Raw genomic sequence first — 26,910 nt, forward strand, 5'->3', positions numbered from 1 at the left:
GTGTTATGTGTGATATTTTCTGAAGTGTGATATTTTGTTATTTCAGTTCTTCTTGATGATTTAATAGCACTTTCAATGACAAGAGAGACAACGTCATGTTGGTTGAAAAATATGAATGTGAATAAAATGTGAAATTCTCAAAACTCAGAACAAATGTGTCTCATGTTTTTGCAGTATTTCTACTGTATTCTTTCAGTCTTTATGTCCTTGAAGCTGTTTTGTTTGGCTGATGTTCATTCAAATATTTCCATGATTATTGTCTGTGTGAAACAATAATAAATATGTTTGTCACACCACAGAAATGTGCGTTATCAACCACCAACCACATTTGAATGATTAAAAAAGTATTTAAAATCTGCGACATGGTAGACATGTCTGAGCCGTCAGAAACAGAGGACGGAGACCTGCCACCTCGACAGTCTGCAACAGGATGGTATTTTTTTCTTCAGGGTCGGGTTGTTGGAGCTGAAGTGAGGAGTAACTGCTGGCTGATTTGGACTGAGAGAGTCGCTGGAAGTACAGAGGGGGCTGTCAGTGTCAAGATGACTCCATAATAAAATTAAATGAGCTAATATTGTACATACAGTGAGACAGGTGGCTGTTGGTGATGCCCCTGTAATTCTTTTGGGTTGTCAACTGTGTGTTCCCTTCGATAGCTCAGTTGGTAGAGCGGAGGACTGTAGGTTGTCCCTGACAGGTATCCTTAGGTCGCTGGTTCAACTCCGGCTCGAAGGATGAGCTTTTCATGGGTTTTACAGTTTGTGTCTGGAGAGATGCAAAAGTAATCAATTATGCAGGTGTGGACGTCATTACTTGATTGGTTTGAAAAGAAAAAGCTTGTCCACATCCAGTGGTTCATCGAGTGAAGAATATCAGTGTTGTTGTGTATGTAACACTGTAAGAAAGAAAAGATCTCAAATGACTTCAAGTAGATAACTGCAACATCCATTATCTGAATTTAAAGAGGTACTTCTTATCTTTATCATCCAGGTAACTCCAGCTCAAAGGCCATGCCTGTCGTCCGAGTCCTTTGGTGTCTGTTCAGGTTAGAAAGATGCAAAGGCAATTTTTGTCGCAGCTGTGGGTTATAGTTCTTGATTTTCTTCAGGCAAAAATACAAGCTTTCCAAGGTCTCATGGTACATTAAGCGGCCAGTTTCAATCTGTATCAAATTAGTTGTAAAAGTAACTGTATTGAATGAGCTAATACTGTATGTAGAGTAAGACAGGTGGCTGTTGGTGATGCTCCTGTAATTCTTTCAGATTTTTCACTGTGTGCTCCCTTCGATAGCTCAGTTGGTAGAGTGGAGGACTGTAGGTCGTCACTGACAGATATCCTTAGGTCGCTGGTTCAACTCTGGCTCGAAGGATGAGCTTTTCATGGGTTTTACAGTTTGTGTCTGAAGTGATGCAAAAGTGATCAGTTTCACAGGTGTGGATTTCATTGCCTGATTGGTTCATTAACAAAAAGCTGTGGCTCATTAAGTGGTGACAATGCAACAGTGAAAAAGCAGCTGTGATACTGAATGACTTCAGGCAGGTAGATGTGACTTTATCTAAATTTAAGGATGTGCTTCTTACCTTTATCTTTCAGCAATTTCTGACTCTAAGGCCGCCGTCTTTGTCCTTTTGAGTGTCTTGTTCAGATTAGAAAGATGGAAAAGCTTTTTTTTTTAGAGACGTGGGTTTCGTTGTTTGTTCTGGTCAGACAAAATTCATATTTTCCCATGTCGAGTGGTACATTAAGTGACCAGCCACAATCTTCAGTAAGTTTGTTATGGTTGTAACAGTATTAAATAAGCCATTACTGTATGTAGAGGTGGGTTTTTGTCACATCCCTGTAACTCTGTGGGATGGTTGGCTGTGTTCCCTTCGATAGCTCAGTTGGTAGAGCGGAGGACTGTAGGTCGTCATTGACAGGTATCCTTAGGTCGCTGGTTCAACTCCGGCTCGAAGGATGAGCTTTTCATGGGTTTTACAGTTTGTGTCTGAAGTGATGCAAAAGTGATCAGTTTCACAAGTGTGGATCTCATTGCCTGATTGGTTTGTTAGGAAAAAAACTTGTCCACATCTTGTGGGTCTCTAAGTGTTGATACATATGCAACATGCCAAGAAGTGGTTGTGATCTTCCTGTGTAGTTGCTCTCTAAAGACTTTAAGCAGCTTCTTCCTCCATACATCATCTGAGTTTAAGCAAATACTTTTCCCTTTTCCCTTACATATCTGTGACTCGAAGGCTTTGCCTTTTCTCGTTTTCCTTCTGTTGCCATTTCAGATTTAAAAGCTTGTGAAGGCAAGTTTAGTCAGAGCTGTGTGTTTCACTGTTGGATTTGTTAGGACAAAAACAAAAGATTTCCCAGGTCTCATGGTACATTAAGTGGCTGGCTTCCATCTTTATTCAATTTATTGTAAAAGTAAGAATATTAAATGACCCAATGCTGTTTGTATAGTAAGACAGATGACTGTCATGTCAGTGTAACTCTGTGGGATGGTTGACTGTCTGTTCCCTTCGATAGCTCAGTTGGTAGAGCGGAGGACTGTAGGTTGTCACTGACAGGTATCCTTAGGTCGCTGGTTCAACTCCGGCTCGAAGGATGAGCTTTTCATGGGTTTACAATTTCATTGTATTTAGATTTCAGAAATGCAAAAGCAATTCAGATGTGTGGATGTTCATGCTTCTTTAGTTTGGAAAGAAATAGCTTGTCCATTCACAGTTGTACATTAAGTGACCAATGTCAACATATGCAACATGGAAACAAGTGGTTGTGATCGTCCACTGATCACTGTTTGGGAGAGTCTTCTGTGATAGTTTTCCTGTGAAACTCCAGCAGTGTTCTGTGGACTGCATCATAGTGAAAAACAGGTTGTGGTCTCGAATGACTTCAAGCAGTTGTTAAGTTCACCATCTGAATTTAAACAAATACTTTAAACCGGTTCATCCAGGTATCTCTGGCTCAAAGGCTTTGCTTTTTGTCTGGTTTCTCTTGTTGTCATTTCAGATTGTGAAGGCAATTAATTTCAGAGCTTTGCTCCGTGCTCAATCATACACTGAGTGGCCGGCTATTTTGTATGTTATTGTTTGTGACAGTATTGATTTGATAAAACCTACATGATGTGGTGAAATTGTGTGGCCACCAACATTACAGGGACGTCTCTTCCCTTTTTCCAATCATTCAGCCTTGTTGCATCTACTATCTTAGACAATGAGACACTTTTTAGATTTTTTTTTCTTTCAAAATTACTCTTTAAGGATATATGGAAATAGAATAATTGCAAGAGAACAAAATGAAACAGAAATAAAGTAAGTGAACACTGATGCCTCATGTTTTTTAGACATCTCTTGATTTCTAATTGTAATCAATTCATCAACAAAACTATTTATAAATAAATAACATTAGTTGTAGTTCAGTCCATATATGGCTCTGCCAGAGGTGTTGACAATATAGTAAATGGCCGTTTCCCTTGTCCACAAAGTTACATAACATCAGCTCTAAAAATACAGGCACATGTCAAAAAAGTGACAAATGTATTTCCCTAAAACTTACCTGTCAGGAGCCAGAGTGCCCTCACTGTAGAAAACTGACCAAACAACCTACACAACTGACATGGCTTTGTTTCTGCTACAGATGCTTGAGGATGAGACAATAATTTTGGGCTGTAAAATCCTGTTAATTGATGTAGTGATGCCTGACAGGCGGAACTCAGGGCCTCACTTTCAACATCACATGGTTGTCTCTGATTGGCTGAAAGGAGGAACCAAAATCGTATACATCACCAACAGGACATCTGATTGGACCAACCAGTTGCAAATTAGCACGTCCATCGAGCACGAGCACGCTGGAATCTGAAAATGCACAATCATGGAAGTGATAAAACCGGACGTGTAACAATACCTTCAAAATAAAACCACAGAATTGTTTTTAAATTGAAGTGAAATGCAGTTGATTTACTTGGTTCTATTGAGAGTAAAGGAAATATGTGACCTGTGTTATGTTATGTGCGATAGTTAGAGATGAAACAGAGACAGCTCTCAGTAATGCGCTCCCAGCATCAGGTCAGCCAAACTTGCAAAAATTGACAATTCTACTATGGATAATAGGAGTTTACAGTGATAGATGACTGAATACTACATTTTTACTTGGGTTAAAATAAAGCAGTTCTATCAAGGGAACAATTTCTAGACTTACAACTTAATTAACTAAAGAACAGTCTCAGATTTTGGTCTCCATTTAGACCTCTTATCCAGAACTGTAGATCAAGGTTATTGTGTACTTACAAAACTAACCAAAATAAAATTAACATTTGAATCTTTGACAATTTGGTCCAATTTGTCAACACAAGCATGAGGAGGCGTTCACTGAGTCTGGGATGTCTGTTGACTGAGTCACTTGCCCGAAGTGTTGTGTTTGTGTGTTGTGTTTTAATATCTCTTCCCTTTTTAACCTTCTGTCCCTGACAAATACCCCCATATTATATGTATACAAAAAAATAAATAAATAAATAAAAATAAATAAATAAATAAAAAGTAGTAAAACCTACTCTGGAAACTAACTGAAAAATTAAAATCGAAAGAATTTTTAAAAAATTATAATAATATAATGAGTCTATATAATAATTCAATATATAATAATATATATCTGTAGTCAAAATGCTTTCGTTGCTGAGGCTTTTATTGTGAAGTCTCGTCCAGGAAGTCGCACTCCTCTCTGTGTTTCGCTTTGACGCTGACAGTCGTCCAACTGTTGCACAGCGGAGCTGAATATTCCTGAAGTCCAGGAGGTTTTACTGATGTCACGGTAGAAAATGTTGTTCAGTCCAACGGGTTTAAGTGAATGTGTACGAGAATGGGAGGATTTAGAGAAGAACTATCAACAAATTCAGGTAAGTTAGACAGAGAGTCTAACTGTAACGTTACCTATGGACCTGTGTGTGTGTGTGAGTGTGTGTGTGTGTGCCCTGCCTTGGTAAGCTAACAGCCGGAGTGGGTGGGTACACACACACTCACACAGGCGACATCGGGATCCGCCCTCAGCAGCTAAAGATAAATATACTGTCAAAAAAACAAAACACAAACTCCGTCAAAGTCAGAGGAAATTATGATGTGGACAAGAAACCCCGGAACGTTTGTCACACGAGTCTCAGCACGACACCGTTTAAGCGAAGCACCACAACAGTGTCGCTTCGTTGAGGTGATTAAGTTAATATCTTAAACCATAACTCTGTCACAGTTAACTAATACATGAAACATATTTGAACTGGATCCTTTTAGTTTACAGTGTAGTGTTGGAAAGTATTAATATTACACTGTAAGAATGTTAGAGAAGTAAAAGTATGTAAGAATAAACAGGAAAATGTCCTTAAACCTATCAAAATATAACAGTGCTCTTGCAGAAAAATGTCTTCTGTGACTGTTCAACAATTCTGGATAATATTATTAGATTTATTGCTTATGAATTAATATTAAGGATGATCACACTTAATCGAAGATCCATTAATCATATTTGATCGATCATGTATAATTCAATCGATATACTGTCAAATAAACATTTGAAATATGTCTCCCTTTATGTGTTTCTTAGGCTACACTCTTAGAATAAGGGTTCCTTAAGGGTTCTTCCTGAAGGGCTGTGGTTCTACTGTGTTTCTGAAGAACCCTTTTGTCAAGGGGTTCTTTGTAAAACTAAGGTTTCCATTAAGAACACTTTTCATCCAAAGAACCTTTTTGGGTTTCTTTTTTAGAACAAAGTCAAGGGTTCTTTGTATCATAATGTAAAAAGGTTCTCAGTGGAACCCCTGGTTTGGTTCTTGATAAAACCCTTGGAATATAAAAAGGTTCTTTGGTAGAACCTCCTGTTTGTGTTCCAGATAAAACCATTGGAATATAAAAATGTTCTCGGTAGAATCCCCTGGTTGGGTTCTTGTTCGTACCCTTAGAAAGGTAGATAGAACGTCCTGGATAGAACCTCCTCAGAGAGTTCTAGGTGTAACCATTGCACCATAAAAGGGTTCTCTGTAGAACCTCTCACAGGGAGCTTTAGATGTACCTGTGTTGCTGGAACACGGCTACCTCGCCAGACTTGAGAGTTTTGAACAGCGAGTGCTTGATTTAACAGACCAGTGTTCTCTGAACTCGGTTCTGCACTGCAGATGTCAAAACATGATCACGATTACAACACAGATAACTGTGCAGCTCTCTTGAGCAACTGTCATCAGAGGTCACATGCTCAGTGGAAAACAACAAGCCTGTGTGTGAACATACCACAGCAGTCACACACACATACAGACGCATAATTAAGTGTCAAAACACGCAGCAACATGTCGTGAAATTTATCAGTAAAATTAAGTCAAAAGACAAACAGAGATCAAGTTTCTTCCTCTTTTTTTTTGTGATCAACTTTTTTATTGACATTTTATGTCTGTACATGGGGTAATACAAAATGAAAACAAAAGACCTGTGGCGATCCCTCCCTCCCCTCCCTCTCCCCCTGGGTCTCCATAATCCATATTCAGTGAGATGCGCAGGATGTAAGGAAAAAAAATTTTTTTGTTGTTATTGTTGTAAAAAGACAATTACATTAACTCTTTAATTTTATCTGCCATATCTTGCCATGCCAGAATAGTGCCAGATCGCGCACCATGCATCCTCGCCACTGAAAGCTCCATATTAATGATATAACTAAAAGTGTTAATCCACTGAGATTTTGTGACTGTATGTGGTGGTTTCCAGCGTAACGCTAGCATCTTTTTAGCAGCAGTGATGCCCGTTAGGAAAATACGTCTACCAATACATGTTAGTTTCAGTGAGGCAGTGTCATTCAGATGTAGTAAGATGGGAGAGCATGGCACCGTTAAACCCAAAACATCAGACAGAGTGGCACAGACCTCACCCCAAAAACGTTTCACATCCCTGCATTCCCAATACATATGCATGTAGGAACCTGTGAGTCCATCTGTGCACAAGGTGCAGTTTGGGGATGATAACCGTTTCATGAGATAGGCCTTCCTTGGTGTGAGGTAAGTCCTATGAATAAAATTGAAGTGAATCTGTTGGTATTCTGGGTTTTTGGAAGCAATGACAATTGAAGACCATATCCTCTCCCAGTCGAGCAAATCCTCTCCAGTGTACTGTTTCAAGTCTTCAGACCATACTTGTATAATGGGAAGAGCCTTATAGGAAGCATTCCGGAAGAGTGAATACAGTTTAGAGACCACACCTCCTTTCCGTCCTCTGTTGACCAAAATGGCGTGGAAGGGGTGAGTGGTTAATGGGGTGTTCCATGGTACTCCATATGCTTTCATGGATGACCGCAGTTGGAGGTACAAGTTTCTTCCTCATTAAAAGACCACTCTGCTGTTGTGGTGTTTTTACCCCGTTACCAACAAGTCCTGGATTATTTACGTGACAACTGTCCTAACCTGGACATTTAAAGAGAAACTAGCTCTGTGCTGGCCAAACTTTAAAGGGATAATTCACCCAAAAAGGAAACACAGAAAAACAGTGAGTTCTACCAGTAACAGCAGTCCCCTGTGAAAACATCATGCGTGTGTCTCAGTGAATGAGTTTGAGCTCCGAAAAGATTTAGCTTTTTTGTGGCGTACGGCCCTGGTGCACTTGTTCATCTGCAAATAAAGTATGTTTTGTTTGAGTTTTTATAATCGTGAGCCTTTTTGGTAAGGTCACTTCTAACTTTTAATTAATTAGACCAAAAAATGGCAACTTTCTAATGCATTTTTCACTTGCACCCGCGATTTAATTACAAAAAAACAGTCTGAAAACATGGCGACATGCATCACAATTTTTTTGAAAAGCGGCCATGAAATCAGACATTTTAGGACATTTTAACAATCCCGAAGAAGAATCTGAAATCCTGGAGGGACTGACTGTAGATCCTTAGCTAAGAGCCACGTTCACCTGCACACTGAACTGTGTGTAAACAGGCTTTAGGAGACTTGGATTACACCAGATGAGAAGTATGGAGGCATTTTCTATTGTTTTTTTTTTTCCCAGTTGTTCTTTTACATTTGAAAACTGGTCTCCATTCACTTCCATTGTTTGTGAGATTATGCAACACTGTTTATGTGTGGAAAAACTGGCAGTGTTTTGCAGATTAACAAAATAAAACCAACCTTGAATCTGAAAGAGCGTGATTAGATAATGACTGAATTTTAATTTTTGGGTGAATTATCCCTTTAAGATTCACTGGCATTTTTTTTGTGTCCTCTCTTGTGTCCTGGCAGACTTGTTAAAAAGTGAAAATTCACACCTTCATGTTGCACAACACAACCATAAATAACTAAATGTCTGCCTGTTTTCACCTGCAGGACACACATCGTCTTTATAAACAGAAACTTGAGGAAGTGACCAAACTGCAGGACAGCTGCTCCGGTGCTATAGCACGTCAGAGGAAGAAACTGAAAGAGCTCTCTGCGTCACTGAAAGAGTGAGTATGGAAAATATACTTGCAGTGTTTGTGCCAGAGCAGGTCAGTAGAGAACAACATGCTGGATTATTTTAATGCTTCTTTTTAATGGTCTTCTTGAACAGCTGTAAAAGTTAATAAATGTCTTCGGCTCATTCTAAACAGGGACGGCCACCTCTCAGTTAAAAAGTCATATTTCTGCAGTTCTCAAACGTGTGTACTGGTCCTGGTTCATAAAAGTTCCTCACTGTCTGGCTTCAAATAATATATCTGACGCACGTCTTTTAATTCCCAGACCAGATCACCAATAATGTTTGTTGGTCTGGATGTGGTTCAAGAGCATTATATTGAATTCAGATGCAGTATCAAATCCATTTGTTTAATCCAAGTTAGGGCTGCCAATTGTAAGCACTTTCCTTAATCAGACATTGGCAACAATCAATTAATCAATTAATCCTTAAAAACTGGTCACCATTCACTTCCATTGTTTGGGAGACTCTGCAACACTGTTTTCTGGGAAACAAAATAAAGCTGACCCTCAGGCAGCACGAGGGTGAGTAGATAATGACTGAACTTTGATTTTTGGCTGAACTATCCCTTTAATGAATCAGGATACTTTGAGACCAGGAGCTGGATTTAAACTGTCCCTGTTTGTGGGTGGGAAGCCAGTGAGGGATCATGTCCTTCTTTTCAGTGCAGGGGGCTGCAGTTTTGATTATATATGTAAGTCTCTGCTGTGCTATAAACACGTCATAATGGTTTTTTTCATGATTAGATGCAAAGAAAATCATCCGACACTCAAATTAAGTCCAGATGACGTGGACACCATCGCTGAAATCGAGGACTCCATGAAAGACAGATCAAATGCTTTCTCTGAGATGGAAGCTTTTCTGCCAAAGAAGAACGGGTTTGTTGTGTTTGTTGTGTGCATTTAAATAAAAATGGGGAGTTTCAGAATAGATTGTCAGTATTTGATAGTCTAGCAAACTGTTCAGGTGCAGTGAATATTAGTAGAAACATTTTAAAGCATTAAAATGTGTAAAATGTTAATGACCGTCTCTTCTTCCTCTTTAGTTTATACCTCAGTCTCGTTTTGGGAAACGTCAATGTAACACTCCTCAACAAACAGTCCAAGTAAGTCACACTGACGTTCATTTTCTTACAGTACGAAAATGTCCATTTTCAGTCACTTCAACTTCACATTGATATCATTTCTGTTCGCTTCATCAAACAGATTTGCCTACAAAGACGAGTACGAGAAGTTTAAACTGATCCTCACGGTCATCCTCTTCGTGTTCTCCTTCACGTGTCGCTTTTTGTTCAGCTACAGGTGAGATTCACCAACACTAACTGGATATTAGCGCACACAGTTTAGCTTTTTTTTTTGCCCTGCATCAACAGACATTTGGTGTTGTTGTGAACTGCTGCAGCAGCAGGGTGGTGCATGTGGGACGGACAAAATAAACCACAGAGCTCGTGTTTATAGTGATGAAGGAGCACGTCATTCACTACAAGGGTGTAGCTTTGTTCTTGGAACTGAGGGACACAAGATTAATTCAAGGCCTACTTTATGGACAAGTCACCGAGATAAATACATGCATGCTCGAGCCTGACTCATATTTTTGAGGCAAAATTTCAGAGTTAAAAAATTGGGCATATCGGCTGATGTTATATCACATTTCAACAGGAAACGTTGTGATAATAAACCCTTAAATTTGATTATATTTGTTTATTATGGTCAAGGTGTCTGACTGATCAGATCCAGCGCAGACTAACTGTGGATTTGTTCAGTCATTTCGGATCGGATCATTTTGTGGAGCAGCAAAAAAGAGGTGGGATTAGGATTAAATTATTTTAAAAAGGCACTACCTGTCACCATAGTGATGTAATGAAACAATAATAATGATAATAATAATTATTATGATAATATTAAAAATATGTACATAATAATTATATGGTGGGGGGTGTCTGTTGCACGCCTAATTATACGCATGCATTTGGTTGTGGTTAACTTCTATATGTGGCTGTAGCTCGGGACGTAGCACGGGTCGTCCGCTAATCAGAGGACGGGTGCTTCAGTCCCCGGTTCCTCCAGTCCACACGTCCTCAGGCAAGATTCTTAAGCCCTTATTGCCCCTGCTGGCTGCTCCACTGGTGTAAGAATGTGTGTGAGTGTGGGAGCAAATGGGTAAATGTTGTTGTGAAAGCGTTTTGAATCCATTTACCATTTATTGTTTTTGTTTCAGAGTCTTAGATGCCCTCTTCAACTTTCTCTTGGTGTGGTATTACTGCACACTCACCATCCGGGAGAGTATCCTGATCAGCAACGGCTCAAGGTCTCCAGCAATTTATTTTTATTACAATGATGATTGATTGATTGATTGATTGATTGTTAATATCAGTTGATATTCATTTGCTCACTCAGTGGTCTCTTTAAAGGTTGATCAGATCTGGCAGGGTCCAAGCGCTAAATGTGGCTAGATTTTCCATTTGACAAATAAATGTTGGAAGACTGTCCACTCAGCTGATCAGTGCTCAGAGCATGACAACAAAGGTTTAAATCTTGAAACTGTGGACTTTGTTTTTCCATACAATGCAGCTGAACAGCAGGGTAAAACCTCCAGTAAAGACCTGCAGATGTGTACTACTGTTCTTTAAAAATTAACTGTGAAAACATGAAGGGAAAAAGGGAGAGAACGAGAGAGAAAAGGATGTCTGTGCAGGAATCACTTTTGCTTTTCTTTGCAAACATGGCAGCATGCTCTCCTGACAGTTCAATAAAGCTGCCACTGTCTTTTGTCCTAAAACCTTAGAAGAGTTTTTATTTCAGGTGGCAAAGAAAAGAAAACTATGGCTGAATTTTATTCTCTTTTTTGTCTTTTACTGTGGTATTGGATTAGGTATTGAGAAAACAAATAGTAAATGTCTGGCATTGTGACATCTTTACACCAAACTCAACCATAATCTCATACAACAGATCCGAAAGTACATCTGTGATTTCAAGTTTTATACTTCGAACATTAAGAACAGAAGCTGTGATCAATATTGGTCAATGCTGCTTCCAGTAATCAGTGATCAACTCCAAAAATCCTCATCAGTGCTCACATAAAGGTGTCTTCGGGTCTTTGTAATGTTGGGACGAACTTTGAACTCTGAACTAAATTTTACAATTGTTATTATTTTTTTGCGTCACACAGTCCTGCCTCGTATCTAAACCTAGAATAACATCACAGCCTTGGTGGCCTGTCCTCCTGTCTAACAGTGCTGCATAACGTCCTCTGTGTTGTTTCAGGATCAAAGGTTGGTGGGTTTTCCATCACTACGTGTCGACCTTCCTGTCTGGAGTCATGCTCACCTGGTGAGTGACGTTATCCACTTTTATTCAGAGGAAGAGTTTTTCACTTCAAACATAACTGTACAGAAATATTCTAATCATATATTGACTGACTTCTAACCAGATGTTGTCTTTGTTCTCAGGCCTGAAGGCACTCTCTACCAGATGTTTAGGAACCAGTTCCTAACATACTGTCTATACCAAAGTAAGAGACTCCAGTTCCACACCACATATTCTATGAAACATGCGCTATGTGGTTATCAGCATAATACACTGTTCAGGCCAGTTTGGCTTCTAACACCTTCAAATTAAACAAAACCTACTTGTGACCCTCGTCACAGGATGTGACACCAGTGTGGACCAGACTTACAACTGAATAAAAGATTTTTCTGTGATTAAGATCTGCTTTATGTCAGTATTATGAAGCTCTAAGTATAATTATGTGATTTTTCTTTTAAAATATTGTTTTAATTTAAAGATTTTTATGAGGCCTGATGTGGTAAAGGTGTCCAGTATTTTACAAAGAAAAGCATAATTTTGTTTAATGTTTTTTCTGTCGTATTCCTTTAATCATCTTGTGGCTCCTTGCCACCACCAGTTTTTTTTGTTAGTGAGTTTTTTTTCTTTCTTATTTATAAAAACCTCTGTGTTCTGTATGTATGCTTGAGCCTTCATATGAACACTTCAGGATCAATCTTTATGGGAGTAAAAAAAAGGATGGAGACCACTAGTTTCAGCAGTTATAATTCTATTTATTAATTGTGACACATTCCCAGTGTGACAGAATTATGTTTTTAAACTTCATTTAATAAATATATTTCTGCCATTCTTCGGTGTACCACTAGAGGGAGCTCAGGTATCACCAGTACCACAATAACTCCTATCATGGCTAATAAGTCTTAATTCTTTTTTTGTTGTTTGTTTGTTTGTTTGTTTGTTTGTTTGTTTTTTGCTCTGTTTGCAAACCAGGTTTTGTCCAGTTTCTGCAGTACTACTACCAGAGTGGCTGTTTGTACAGACTCAGAGCGCTGGGAGAAAGACACAACATGGACCTCACAGTCGGTGAGTGCCGTCCAAACTGCTGTCTGTCACCAGCTTGTCAGTTTCTGTTCATAATTTAGTGACAGTTCTGCTCTTGCTTTGAGCAGGTTAGCCGAGCAGAGAGCTAACAGTAGAGCCTTGAAATAAAGACCCAGGAAACAGGAGTAATTCTCATCAACTGTAGCTGTACTTGGTGTTTATTGCTTTATTGCTAGTTTATTGTAGGCTCTTATTAAGCTGCACAGTGGTTCGCTCAGTGTTGTAGTGTTGGGTGATATGTTAAAATTTTCCAACCTGCCACCATCAGACAGTGTCAGTTAACTGTTGCCTCTAAGGTGTTATGCAGCCGCCCACCACTAGTCGGGGCTGCGGCTCCATCAGACAGCAGCCCTTCTCGCCCTGCGTGTTTGCCCTGATGGTCCCAGGCAACCCTGGATGTTTTTATCAGCAAAATCTGACAGATGACAGCTCATAAAACCAGCACAGTTTGTCAGTGTTTTAATCTAGAAAATGGAAGTAAGGTTGAATGTAGGCTGTGTCACAATAAACTGTTAGATAAACACTCGGCTGGAGCAACATGTGACCACATTCAGCACAGACATGGACGTTAACCTGCAAGCAGAGCAGCTGCTGCTGCTGCTAGCACTGCTAACGTTAGCCACGCTGTGTGTCAGGCTGGCAGCTAACATCACATCCAGGTCGTTTACCCGCCGACACTTTGATCCTCTTCAGTCTGAAAGGTTGAAACATCGATGAGTTGTTGTCAGATTTTGTAGGTTAATGTGCAGAGCAGTAACTCCTTGTGAAACTCACCAAAACCGCCTCTTAGTTTTTCCGCTGTTGCAGGATAATCAGTGATAATATATTGAGTTCATTGTGATGCCTTTGACTCTCTGTTCTTGTCTCATGGTGTTCAGAGGGTTTCCAGTCCTGGATGTGGAGAGGCCTGACTTTTCTTCTGCCTTTCTTGTTCTTTGGTCAGGTGAGTAGCCTCTCTCTTTAATGTGAGTAACTGCTTACTCACAATATTTAGGTTTTTATTTTAGAAATGCACATGGAGATTTGGCAATGCCTATTCCAAAGATTTAAAAACACGAAAAATAAGAGCTTTTTTACTCCAAGCTTAACTTTTTAGAGCCTCCCTGACTGTTAACAGCTCCCTCTCTTTACAGTTCTGGCAGCTGTACAACAGCGTAACACTCTTCAAGATGTTTCAGCTCCCAGAGTGTAAAGAGTGGCAGGTTTGTACTCTGGAGAACTTCAAAGTTCCCTCATCATTAACTTGTGAAACCTGTCAACTTGTTTTTCTCTATTTAGTTATATTTAAAAAGAAAAAAATCTTATTTTTCTTTAGGTTGTGATGTGCGGCTGCTCTTACATGGTGCTCTTCATGGGAAACTTCTTCACCACACTGGGGGTCGTTTACCAAAAATACATGAACAACCAGGATAAATCCAAGAGCTTATAAAACTGGAATAATGAACAGAGTCGAATCACCAAAAATCATCCTGGTTAATGAACGGAAAATGTGCAAAATTAGCGTAGCTCTAACGCTCTCTTTAGAGCTCTTTATCGATGTCATGTTTGTTGTCCTTGTGGACCATTTCCATGTACTGCTACCAGCATTAACGTCCTTTTGATTTCATGTTTGTGTGAATGATGGTCAAAGCAACATGTTTGTTCAGGTCAAAGACCGACCTGTCAGAAACACAACCAGGTACCTGGCAGGTGTTGCTGAGTGACACTGCGAGGTCGTTTCAGTAGGATTTTCTGTCTCGGTCAGGATCGTACAACTCCAAAAAGAAAGTGTTACTGAATAAAGAAATAGTGATGATTTTTTTTGCATCATATTTATTTAGAGAAGTCTAGTTTGTTACTCAGCAGCTGCAATTACAGAAAGTGCTTTAATAAAACACTCCAACAACCTCCAGTTTGTTTTTTATTTCCACTGTTTCTTATTTTTTTTATTTAAATAATAGTTTGAGGCCCAAATATTTTTTATTACGGCTAAAAAGCAAAGTGGAGTGATAGCAGGGGTCGAAGACAGGGACGTAGGGATCGAGGTGAGGGTCGGTTTGTTGTTGAGCTGCAGTGAACCTGACAGGTGAGACTCAGGGTTGTTGCACGAGCGTTGGTGCTTTGTTCCCCCAAGGTTCCTGGCAGAGTCCCAAGTGGATGCAGGGAAGACGAATGAACTGAAGGGAACCTAGTGCCTTTAGCCCTGCTGGAGACGGGATAAAGACACAGGTTGCAGACACTCAGGCCATTTAGGTGTTACTGCAGTACATGTGAATGACCACAAGATGGAAGCATTGTAATAGCTGACAGTGAACACAGTCCAGGTCCTTCTGTGTGTAAAAACACTGAGTGGATTTCATCTATCAGAACTTTATTTTATGGGGATTTTGGGGACATATAGTTCAGAGGAATCACGTCTCTTAAGGGTGATCACAGTGCACCATCTGATGCTGCAGGATTCAGAGAGATGAGGTGATGGAGGTGTTGAACTGTTAAACTTCAGAGTTTTTAAATCAGAAAATGGTTCAGAATCACTGCTGTAGTTTGAAGGCTAGACTCAGGACTCAAGGGACACTTCTAGAGTCAGTCAGTCCTTTTTAATGTTAATCTGGGCTCTTTTTTTTCTACTACAGAGTGAGCTTTGGTTTGAAGGCCTGGGTCGGTCGGGTATGCGGCTAATTACTGACACACACGAATGGATGAACAAGATTCCTACTGTCCCCGTCTGTTGAAACTACAGCCAAGTGAACTGGCTCAGTAAATCAGACCCTGCTGAGCTTCACACCTGCATCTCTGATGGGGGCGCTGTTGCATGTCTCCGCAGTGACCGGAGCACATAATGACCAGTTTCAGGACATGCTGTGGTCTCTGTGTGGTCTCAGCACCCTCAGGACTTGATCTGTACATACTGTATGTTCCATAGAACCAACTTGGACACCATATGTAGGAATTGTTCAGTTTTTTTTTGAAGAGGTGCTGTATGAGGTGCAAATGCAAAGTGCATTACCTTTAGTAGATGGTGGTCAGTGCAGCTCCAGTTAGTAGAAGGCGAGAGAACTCTGACAGGGAGCTACGTTATGTAACTCTTCATGCATTTTTTAAAATGTATTTGTGCCTTTTTTTGGTTGGTGGACATCACAGAGACAGAAAATATGAAAATACACAACAAAGATTCCCAGCTGGAAAATAACTGGTTGCTACAGTTACACACTATAAACTCAAATAAGTTAGCAATATTACAAAAAAACAAAACAAAAACAAAACTGACACAATTGGCTACAGAATTTTTTGGAGTTAATAAACTTAAAAGTTGGAGATTAGAGATCAGAGCTCAAATATAGTTTGTAGTTTGTGTTACATGATTACAGTTGAATTAAAATGACTCACATATTTTCAGTTCATGAAAATTTTCATCCACACCTCTCACACCTTTTCCCTGAAGATTATGAGTTTAATAAACATTGGTGGATCTGTCTCAGGTGTGCAGCAGGAACCAGGTGAGTTGAGTGAAGGATAATCAGGGAACCAGGAGAGAGAGGGAGGAGCCACGCCCACAACACAGACGAAGAGGCTGTGTTCACACTATGTGTTTGCTTGGGTAGCACACAAATTTCAACAGTCCAGGACAACAACTGTCTCAAGTCGATGATGGCTGTTGTTTTATGTTGCAGTCCTGGTCCTTCCTCATGTGTCCTTTTTTTAAAAAATGTTTTTTGAGCATTTCTTAGATAGGACAGCTGAAATGCAGTGAAGGGACAGAAGAATCAAACCCTCAGCTGCTGCAGAGACTCACAGCTTCAGTATGTGGGACAAACGGTCCACTAACTGAGCCACCAAGCCACCATCTCTCATGTGTCTTGACTTTACTTCCTGTCTTTGTCCTTTTGGATTACTTTTTGTCTCACCTGTGTCTGATTAGTTCTTTGTCTGTTTATTCCGTGTTTTAGACTTCTGTGGCATTTTGTTGGAGTTTGAAGTTTGGACGTGTTCCTCAATTTCTCTTGCTGGATTTGTTTTGGTTTGCCTTGTTTTGCACCAGCCGGCCTTGCAACTAAGATTTTTGTACATTCTGGTGCCTTTTTAAAACACATTTCAAACAATTTCTACTTCACTCCGTCTGCATTTAGGTCCACCATCTTGTTTAGTGTTACACTTTGACACTTACCAGAAATGCTGATCGTAGCTTCCTCTTCTTCATGGGCGAACTTTAGCCAGGTGGAGCTTTGCTGCCACCTGCTGGAACATCTACTGGCTTGTTTATTAATTTGTTTGATTTCACTTCATTCAACATGAACATTCTTTTATTCTTCCTCTATTTCTAGGGAAGTTAAAAATACACCGTAATCGCCATTGATGACAAGCCAGCCCTCCTCCTACAGGCTAAAACACACCAGTATGTTGATTTCTATTTGATTTGTGGGATCAAATCTCTTCAAATCTTCCAATCCAAATAAACATATTGGTAACTTCAATCCAGAAGCAATATAGTAGTACTTTTTAATTAAAATGCATGCATGAATTATATCTGTATAATTCAATGTTGATCACTGTGGTTGCCGCAGCTGCTTCCTCAGCTGCCATGTTCACAAGTTTGGTAGTTCCTCCTCTTCTGCTACGTAGAGAAGATGGTGACCGTTGAGGGCGAGAAGTGTCCAGCTTTGATGGCACAACCATGGCCGTGACACACTGGGTGATTTTCATTACGCTGAATTCTGCCTCCTTGTTTCCCATCCGCCATGTTGACTGGACAGTTTTGGCGATTGTCATCCTGCATCATCAGGACCAACGTGGAGAAATCAAAGTCCAGTGACTGACGGAAGACCAAGGATTTTTCATTTTGCATATTCGTCTCCTCTGTCCTCGCATCTCTCTCTCATGTCCACGCTGGGAGGTGCTGAAACGCAAGGAGAGGAATCGAGTGGAGGAGACGAGGAGACAAATTAACCGAATGAAAAGCATCCTTTGACTTGACTTCCCTCTCGCTCTGTTCATTCTGCAGAGTTCTTCCTGATGACCTTAATGAAGCTGTTAACCCCAACCGTCACACCTGCACACAAGGAGGTGCTGATTATTGAAAAGGATATTTACAACAACTGGATGCAGTTTACTGTACGAGGAAAATGCTGGCTTGGTATTTGAACTGGTGTAAAGCATATCCAAAAAAATCTCCAGATTTGTGCAAGAATTTAAAAAAGATCTCTGTATTCTGGGGTGTTTTACAGTTTTAATCTGTGGGATGTTGTAAGCACATGCAGACTTAAGTAAATGCATGACAAAATAATTAAAAACTTTACAAACATCATCATCATCGGTATAAAACTGTAACTACATTCTTTAGGATCGAAATGAAAAGATTTCAGTAGAGCTGCATTTCTAAGGCTTTATGATTTAAACATATTTCACAGTAGAGCCGCAGCGCCAGAACACAAAGAAATAAAGGGTGGAAAGAAATTTGCACATAAGATCAGAGGGAATAATACCTGAAAAATTTAAAATGGAAACCAGCCTCACTTCCAATTTATTACAGTAGAACTTCCCCCACCGCAGCAAAAAGTCTTGGATGAGTTAGTTGCTGGAGGGGCCAGTGGGAGCGAGGCTGGGCTGAACAAACGGGACGAGGAGCAAAGTGAATGGGGTGGTAGAAGGGAAGGAGGAGGGCTGGGTATTCTCCCAGCCTGCACCTCTTTCATCTTTCTCATTAAAGCCGGAGCAGTGGGGGCCGTCAAGAATGAGCCCAAGGACATGGGGATCGGGGACTGAGCCTGAGCTTCACATCAGGAGGTGGAGGAGGAGGGAGGGAATAGCCAGAGCGAGCAGACGGGCCGCCATGTCAAACCTTCACCTTAAACTTAACCCGCCTCCCTCTGGGACGCAGATAAAGACCTCTTATCTGTGCTCACCTTCTCTCCCTGCCTGGGAAAACGACTCTGGCAGCAGCAGGGGAGGGCGAGCGGTGGTGAGGGGGGCCGCGTTTTTGGTTGAGTAGGTCCAAAATACACAAGCTTTCTCTCAGCGAGTGTGTATGAAAGAGGGCAGCGCTGATGAGTCTCCATCTGGGACAGTCTGATTAATAGAGAGAGGAAGTGGCTCATGATAGAAGAGGTGATTCTGAGGAGAGAGGATGAACCAGGAGAGGAAACAGAGGAGTCTTTGACTGGAAAGCTCACAGTTACTCTGAAATCTTTGGATTAATGTTGGTGATAGTCTGAATTTCCTTTAAAATATTCTAATGTTTAGGTTTACTGTCCAAGAGCTTGAAAGTTTGCTTTTTTTTCCTAAAGACATGTAAAATTGTTCAGGTTGAGTAGGTGAGTTTTTGCAACAACATGCTGACACCAACAGTTAGAAACCACTTGTGGCTTCTAACTTTATATATAAAGAGTAAAATGAATAGTTTGACATTATTGGGTAAATCATTATTTAATAAGTCACAAGTGGCCTAAAAGCCCCCATGATCAGATGTAAAACCACTCTTCACTGGCTGCTGAGCTTGAGATCTGTGCCTGAAACTGATGGGACCCAACAGGTTTGGGTCGGGTGGATCAGGTTGGGTCGGGTTGGGTCGGGTGTTTCTTCTATTTCTCATATTTCATGGGCTTACGTTGAGTTTCGGCTGTATTATTAATATTGTTACTATCAGTAATAGTAGTAGTAATAGCAGTAATTTTTCTTTTTTCATTTTTCACCCCAGTTTAGTCGTTGCCAATTCCCCCCATCTATTGTCCCTGTCACTGCCAGCTCCTACTGTTTGGTGCACAGAGGGAAGCTTGTTAAGGAAAATGTTGGGCTGTGATCGGGTGCGGGCTGAAATATGCTAATGAGGGACAGGTTCGGGTTTTGCTAAGCTCAGGCCTTTTGGGGCTCAACTTTTTAGGCCCGATTAAAGTTCTAACAGGCCGTCTCGTTGTTCTCCTGTGGAGAGAACAGTGGCCCCCAGTTAAGCAGCACCACTACCTGTGGCGACACCGAACGTTGTGCTTAAAGTTCATATTATTTGGTCTTACTTGAACCGCAGTACTGCGTAACATTTGTATAACAGACACGATGAAAAAACGACACACACGAGAGTTTACCTTAGACACGACTGACTGGCTGATTCCACCAAGCACGCCACGTCTGCGCCACAGATCTGCAAACCCCACCAGCAGCGTGTCAGAAGCATTTCAGCAGCAGAGCGTTTTACCTGCCTGATAATGTTTACTTGCTCAGATTTTCTTGATTAGATCCTCTTTCCTTGCTCTTTGTGCTTCTTCCATGGATAAGCAGGCCAAATAGTCTCTTTTCTGTCTGTCATTGTGATCGTGAGTCTGGATGGGGTCTTTTATTTTGAAAATTAACCAGATTCTCCTTGTCTCTTCGGTGTCTGACTTCCTGCCTCTTCAATCTGCTCTGTGTTAATTCTGGCAGAAGTGTTTGCACAAAGGTCGTTAGCCAAACATTAAAGAAAATGAATAATGAATATTGAAACAGTTTTAAGGAAATATATAAGATTATTTGATGGAAAGAAAAATCAGCCTGTGATTCTGCAACAGATACAGGAGATAAAGAACAATAAAGTTTATTCTAGTGACAATCTTTAGCAGATAATAGCAGGTTAAAATGAACCACTGAATTTATTCTTCACCGTGAAACAGTTCACTTGACTTTGACTGACAGTGTCGCCATCTGCCTGAATAGTAAAAAGTTAAGGAGTGCTTCCTTAAGAGGTTTGGATGAACCCAAGCAGGTGTGAACATGTCCTAAAGCCCTCACCACAATGTGCGTTTTGATCCGGTCCATAAACTTTGGCACATGTGCTGCCGTCTCTCTGTAGAGGAGAGCGGGAGTCATAATCCAGACCAGCAACAGCCAACGTTTTGTAGCCAGTCAGCTGCAAGAAGTGAAGTATGTGCAAATAATTTCAGCAAATGATTCAACAAAATAAGGTCGTATAGAAAACACTGTGCTCTGTGCTCTCGCGGCTCTGACATTCAGATCTTTCCCCTCCTCATTAGCAAATTAACTCCCATGACAGCAACTCCTTCACCTCTTGAAATATGAACTGAGTGTCAAATTAAATATGCATATTTAATAAGAGGGGAACATGATTACATCCACTTGTTAAATGAGAGCATGAGGAAATCTGAGAGAGAGAGAGAGAGAGAGAGAGAGAGAGAGAGAGACTGGGATCTTCATGGCCTGCAGAGTGAGGAAGAAAAAAGAGAATTCATCTTTATTTTAACACGGCTCTTTGGGAGTAACCCTAGCAGGACTTCCCCCCACTCTGCAGAGCTGATCACACATATTCTGGCTGTCTGTGGGGTTTGGACTGCGGGTTCCTATAGCAACCACAAGAAGCAGACAGTATGGAGGAGACTTGCTTGCCATGCGCCTCAACATTTTTACCTCTTGAACTATCAAACAGCATTTTGGAAGAAGCGATGTGCTGCCAAGTGTCTTCTGCTGCACAGTATTTCTTTGTCAGATTGGAATCAGACTGAAAAATCCAACCAGCACAGAGCTGAAAAGAAGATAACACACACACACACACACACACACACACACACTCAGTATATATTTATTTTTACGTGTCATATTACGATGCCATCATTTAAGTGACATGAACAATATTATTTAGGGTGACATGAAACAACACATTTTCTGTTTATGTTAAACAGCAGCCTGTACTCACAGATCACAGAGAGGTGAAATCCCACCCGTCCCACCACGGGACCTTATTTTGGAAAAAATATAAACAGTAGTAAATAGTGAGAGACAAATATATTTTTGATCCCATTTGAATTGAGCCTCGTATCACACGTTTGTCAATTTAGAAGATAATTTTACAAGTCATGAAAATCACCGTTTGTCATAAAACTGCTGAAATATAAGACTGTGAAGATTTAAAATTACGCTCTCTGAAGTTGCATAAGTGATGTCATGATTTACTCCCTCCGACAGCAAAAAGTTTACTGACACTACAAAGTCTGTGCATTTTACCAGGACGGAGTCATGTGTCTTGCTCGTTTTTTCACTTCCTGTCTGGTAAAAGGACCAGGAGTCGCTGATTAAATCACTTCAGCTAAGATAATCTCGCAATGGACAGCGATGCAGGCGTTGAACACATATATTGTGCGAGATGAGAGATGTAGTTCACCGAGCGTTTTCACACAAAACTAAACTACACTATGACAAACCTACCAAACTAAACTACTGAGTGTTAAATTTGACTGTCTTGGTCTGACCAGATCCATCGCATCGTCTCCATGATGGGAAAGAGTTTTGCCATGTCAAGGAAATGTTCTGTTCCACCTTTTGTTATGAATGATGATGTTCTGTCACATCTGGAGTACTGCCCAGTAATCCGGTAAAGTGCTGCTCAAAAACACCTTAAAAAGATTCAAATTCAAAACAGTCAGATCTTAGTTGTTCTTTCGTGCAGATGTGTGTGAGATGCATAATCAACTATCTTGGCGACTGTGGAGGCTAAACTAAGATCTAGTGTTTTGTTATTCATGCATACTGTCATCTTGAAAAATACACCTCAGTTCTTTGGTGATAAACTAGTATATGGTGTTTTTTGTCACGGGTATGTGAGACGTCAAGTGAGTCCTGGTCCCCTGGTGGCTGCTAATATTGAAATTTGAGACTGTTATAAAGCACAGAGTAAACAACAAGACAGCATAGCCTGGGAAAGTGAAAGTAACTTTAAACAGATGGTTGAAAGCAAATACCTGATGGCTGCAGGTAGATATTAGACCTGCAACCACCAAGAGGAGACTGAGACCACACACATCCACAAACTGAAGGACAAGACCAGTCTCATGAAGATTGTTTTTAGCTGAGACAAAAGCATGACTTTTCTTGAGAACCTCCTTGAAAAGTTGAGACTTGAATCAAAGATTACGCTCAAATTCCTGACAACAGGTCCGAAGGAACGATCGCTGATCTGAGTGTAAACCAAAGGACCAGATCGGCCACAAAATTCCCAGTTCAGGACCCTTCTTAAGCTTCAGTCAGTGAGAACAGGTTTTGGTGCCTGGATTGGCACCAAACCTGGCAACCTCACTGTGACGAAAAGACTCAACGCTGCAGACAGTCGCTGCGCCTGACTGTCATCGACAGCAGCAGCACATAACTCCTCATACAAGCACAGGTTTTCACACCAGTTTGCAGATTAGATAAAGTTAACGCACAGTCAAGCTGACGATTCCTTCCTGAAAAAACAAGTGAGATTTAAAGGGGTAGTTCACCCAAAAATGAGAAATCAGTCATTATGTATTCATCCTCATGCTGAATGAAGGGCAGGTTTAGTTTTTTATTCCACAAAACACTGCTGGAGTTTCACAGGAAAACAGACGAGCAGTATGGAGGCAATTTATGTTTTTATTCTCTTGTCTTTTCACGTTTGAAAACTGGTCACCATTTACCTCCACTGTCTGCAACAATGTTTTCCTGTGAAACTCTGGCAGTGTTTTGTGGAATAAAAAACTAAATCTGACCTTCAATCAGCATGAGGGTGAGAAGATAATGACTGAATTTTCATTTTTGGGTGAACTATCCCTTAAAGTACCTGGATGGTGATGATGGTGGATGTTGGACGTTGTCCAGACGGTTCTTTGTGCCTGAGGGTTTGCTAAAAAAAAAACCAAACATTAAAGGAGTGAAAATATTAGGATCATTATGTGACCATAAATCATCCTGTCAAAATCATATCACATTTTTCAAACCATTTTGAAGTGGTCACATTCAAGAAGTCAGAAAAACAAAGACAAATCAATATTCCACAGCAAATATAGACAATTCAAAACACTCTGCAGTCCTATATATCCATATTAATATATGGAATCCATATTTACATTCTCAGCCATACGCAACTTCATCCCACAGAGTCCTTGACCCACATATGGGAAATTTTTGGCCCTGAGGGGCCAAAGACTGAACGGTGAAGTGGGTCAATAGGCCCACTCCCACACACATTGTGTGTTCTTGTAAACCAGATGGCCAATTTGGTGTGAGCCAGAAGAAAATTAATCTCAACACATTTTGTCCCCCGTCTGATTGAATACAATCACCCTGCACCGAGCAGAATAAACACCCTGCACAGTCAGCATGTCACACACACACACACACACACACACACACACACACACACACACACACACACGCACACACACACACACACACACACACACACAGAGCATTTTCAATGAACATGTAGTACACAGTGGTCCATATAATAAATCACAGGAGGAAACACTTTCATTGACAGTGCAGCAATACAGACACTCAGTTTGTGATGAAGTGTGTGTGTGTGTGTGTGTGTGTGTGTAATCCAAGTATCCTAAAGCCCCAACATGCTGTTTGCACACCGTCACACCACACACACTCAGTTCACGTGAACGTGGCTCCAAGCTAAAGATCTACAGTGAAGATTCAGGATAAAAACATGGTGTCAATAACATTTTTTTAGTCAACTTGTCATGTTGGGGCTTTAGGAGTCTTGGATCACAGCAGACGAGCAGTATGGAGGCATTTTATGTTTTTATACTGTTGGGTTTTTTATGTTGAAAACTGGTCACCATTCACTTCCATTGTTTTTCCTGTGAAACTCCAGCCTGACCTTCAGTCGACATGTAGATAATAACTGAATTTTCATTTTTGGGTGAACTATCCCTTTAATGTAGCCAGTGATTACATTTGTCAAGTCAAACTGGAAGTTTTCCACAAAAGCCCGTTTACATGTGACTTTGTCCATTTAAATCTTTGGCGTTCATCTGTGGCTTGTCTGTTTTCTAACCTGTAAAAGCTCGAGGAACGTGATGATTAACAGAGCTGATTGTTAAAGACATTTGAAGAACATTCCAGTTCATCTTTTTGTTCTCAAATGTGGTGAAATAAAGATGATAAGCTATAAATATTAGCTAGTTGCATCAGACTTTCAGCTGCAGCACAGGCTTATAATGAGGGGTTACTTAAAATGACTGCATCATTTGCAGAAATGGAAATAACAAATACTCAAGTTACTGTTATTAAGTAGTTTTTTGGGACGAATATGCATTGCATTACATTATGCATGACACCATGTAATCAAGTTAGTTACTTTTAGAATCATGATTGATTGACAATTTGGATTAATTTCAAAACCTTTCATTTGCATTAATGCTGATCATAAACAGGCCAATGCAAACCAGGACATATGGACGGAAAAAAAAACCAAAATGCAGCAGCAGGTGCAGGTTTGTCGTGGTGACAAACTCCGTTTAAACAGCAAGAACAAAATTACAAACTAGAGGTGCACAGAGCATTTACATCAATAACAGTGTTCTTTTCAGTACCTGTGGCAAAATAAAAATACAAAAAATAATAAATAATTAATCATTGAGTCGGTTCAGTGAGACGGACATGCGTGACTTTTGCATGGAAAGCGAGGGATGATTGGTGGAACTCACAGGAGGCTACAGTGATCGGTCAAATTTGCAGAAAAGTTGTGGTGATTGGACAAAAATTGCGAAGTCATGTAGAATTCATGGAGATTATTTGAATTTGCATGAATCATCAGCAACATTAAAATTTATTAATACTCTGAGTAGTTTTTGAGAAGAACCATTTGTACGTTCACTTTGTACTTGTACTTTATTTTTCCACCACAGATAATTTGATGTTACTTTAAATACATATGATTATCAAATGTTACACTGATGTTAAAATGCAATAAAATACATTCCCACCCAATGAAACAATGGAACTAATGGAACTGAACTATGAAACTAAACTGCTGAACCTGCCAAAATAAAAAGAGAAAAAAGAAAAGCTGTCTGGGAATTGAGTGGAATCCAGTTTAAAAAAAACCAAACAAACCTCAGGGTCGATGCATCAGTGTGTTTCAGGAGGAGAAGCTGCACGTGTTCTTAAAGCAGAACTTGACAACACTGGTTTCCAAACCTGTCTTTCACCTGAATGTGTTGCGACTGTCGGGGTTTTACTCAGAGCTCAGGAGAAGCTCAGAAAGACTTTTGTTCTCAGACATATCCGATATGAGAGAATTAACTGTAAAACTGAAAAGGAAGCTGAACTCTGAATGAACGCAATTTGCATTTTTCGGTGCAACACACAGATGGTGACAGATGAAGAGACAAACGGTTTTAACCCACCGTGAGCCTCCAGAACAGCTTCACTGCTCCTTTGAATAGATTCTCCAAATCTCTCAACTCGGGATGTTAAGGATTAATCATTTAAGTAATTAAAAATGTATTAATCGATAATTAATTGATAGTCTAGAAATGGCAGCAATTGCACCTCATTTGACATCATTTTGTCTGGCTGAGCCCTGTGTTAAATAAGGACGCTTCAACTAAAAATGAAAAAAAAATTTTGTTTTAAAAAACATGCATTTTGTATCTTATTGATTATCGATTAATCTATGGTCACGTTTTGAAGCGTAGGTTAAACTGAACTGTTAAAATCTTGCAACCCTAACATCAACTCTGCTTAACACTTTTCTTTCAGTTAATATCTACTTACTTGGTGTTTTGATGATGGTGTTTTCTCCCACAGATCTGCTCTCTCATTGTCTTTATTCAGTTAAAGCTTTATGTAACATTTCTTCATTAAAATATCTAAAATCACACAACATATGTTATATATTTTAATGAGACATGTTCTTACATTATCACAAATGTTTCCAACGATGTTTAAACATAGAAAAATCTGTAATTTATTCAAGGTAATGGTGCATTTTCTTGCAAGCCTCTAGTTGCTATAACTTCCAGGAAAACAATGTGAATAAAACTTTATTACCACCTTGTTCATGAACATGAATTCTGCCTGAGTCGTGTCGTAGATGTGTCGGTAGATTTTCATCAGCAACAGCAGCAGAACATAGATATTTTGTGTTTAAATGTGTAATTACATATTCTGTACATTTTGTGAAGTGTCTCTCTTTAATCTGCATATTATTCTTACTATTTTATGGACCACAGAGACTAATGTACGCGTTGAGTCGGCTTGGTGGTAACCTTAAAATGACTGTGTTACTCCACCGTCCACTCCTTTATTCACTCAACAGAACCTTTCACAATAAAATTCCACTTCCTGTTCATTTGTTACAGGTCAATGGA

The 26,910-nt window shown here is 40.0% G+C and overlaps 1 protein-coding gene and 4 non-coding genes across 5 annotated transcripts; all 5 read left to right on the forward strand.

The window, feature by feature from the left end:
• The first annotated feature begins 646 nt into the window (after nucleotides 1-646).
• On the forward strand, nucleotides 647-735 carry trnay-gua (transfer RNA tyrosine (anticodon GUA)). The gene is given in 2 exon segments: nucleotides 647-683; nucleotides 700-735. It is a non-coding gene; the product is annotated as a tRNA-Tyr (tRNA).
• A 545-nt stretch (nucleotides 736-1,280) lies between these two features.
• trnay-gua (transfer RNA tyrosine (anticodon GUA)) lies at nucleotides 1,281-1,369 on the forward strand. The gene is given in 2 exon segments: nucleotides 1,281-1,317; nucleotides 1,334-1,369. It is a non-coding gene; the product is annotated as a tRNA-Tyr (tRNA).
• Nucleotides 1,370-1,868: 499 nt separating this feature from the next.
• Nucleotides 1,869-1,957, forward strand: trnay-gua (transfer RNA tyrosine (anticodon GUA)). Its single transcript is given in 2 exon segments — nucleotides 1,869-1,905; nucleotides 1,922-1,957. It is a non-coding gene; the product is annotated as a tRNA-Tyr (tRNA).
• A 547-nt stretch (nucleotides 1,958-2,504) lies between these two features.
• On the forward strand, nucleotides 2,505-2,593 carry trnay-gua (transfer RNA tyrosine (anticodon GUA)). The gene is given in 2 exon segments: nucleotides 2,505-2,541; nucleotides 2,558-2,593. It is a non-coding gene; the product is annotated as a tRNA-Tyr (tRNA).
• A 2,104-nt stretch (nucleotides 2,594-4,697) lies between these two features.
• Nucleotides 4,698-14,719, forward strand: tmem120aa (transmembrane protein 120Aa). The gene is made up of 12 exons (XM_084730099.1): nucleotides 4,698-4,879; nucleotides 8,321-8,439; nucleotides 9,194-9,325; nucleotides 9,493-9,552; nucleotides 9,653-9,748; nucleotides 10,665-10,754; nucleotides 11,711-11,776; nucleotides 11,896-11,957; nucleotides 12,722-12,814; nucleotides 13,711-13,775; nucleotides 13,966-14,034; nucleotides 14,148-14,719. Exons 1-12 carry the CDS (start codon nucleotides 4,802-4,804, stop codon nucleotides 14,259-14,261), a joined length of 1,044 nt encoding a protein of 347 aa, XP_084586225.1. The 5' UTR covers nucleotides 4,698-4,801; the 3' UTR covers nucleotides 14,262-14,719.
• Nucleotides 14,720-26,910: the final 12,191 nt, after the last annotated feature.

This window comes from Lutjanus erythropterus, chromosome 11, assembly GCF_056507025.1.
Source record: "Lutjanus erythropterus isolate fLutEry1 chromosome 11, fLutEry1.hap2, whole genome shotgun sequence".
In the NCBI taxonomy this organism is placed as follows: domain Eukaryota; kingdom Metazoa; phylum Chordata; class Actinopteri; order Lutjaniformes; family Lutjanidae; genus Lutjanus; species Lutjanus erythropterus.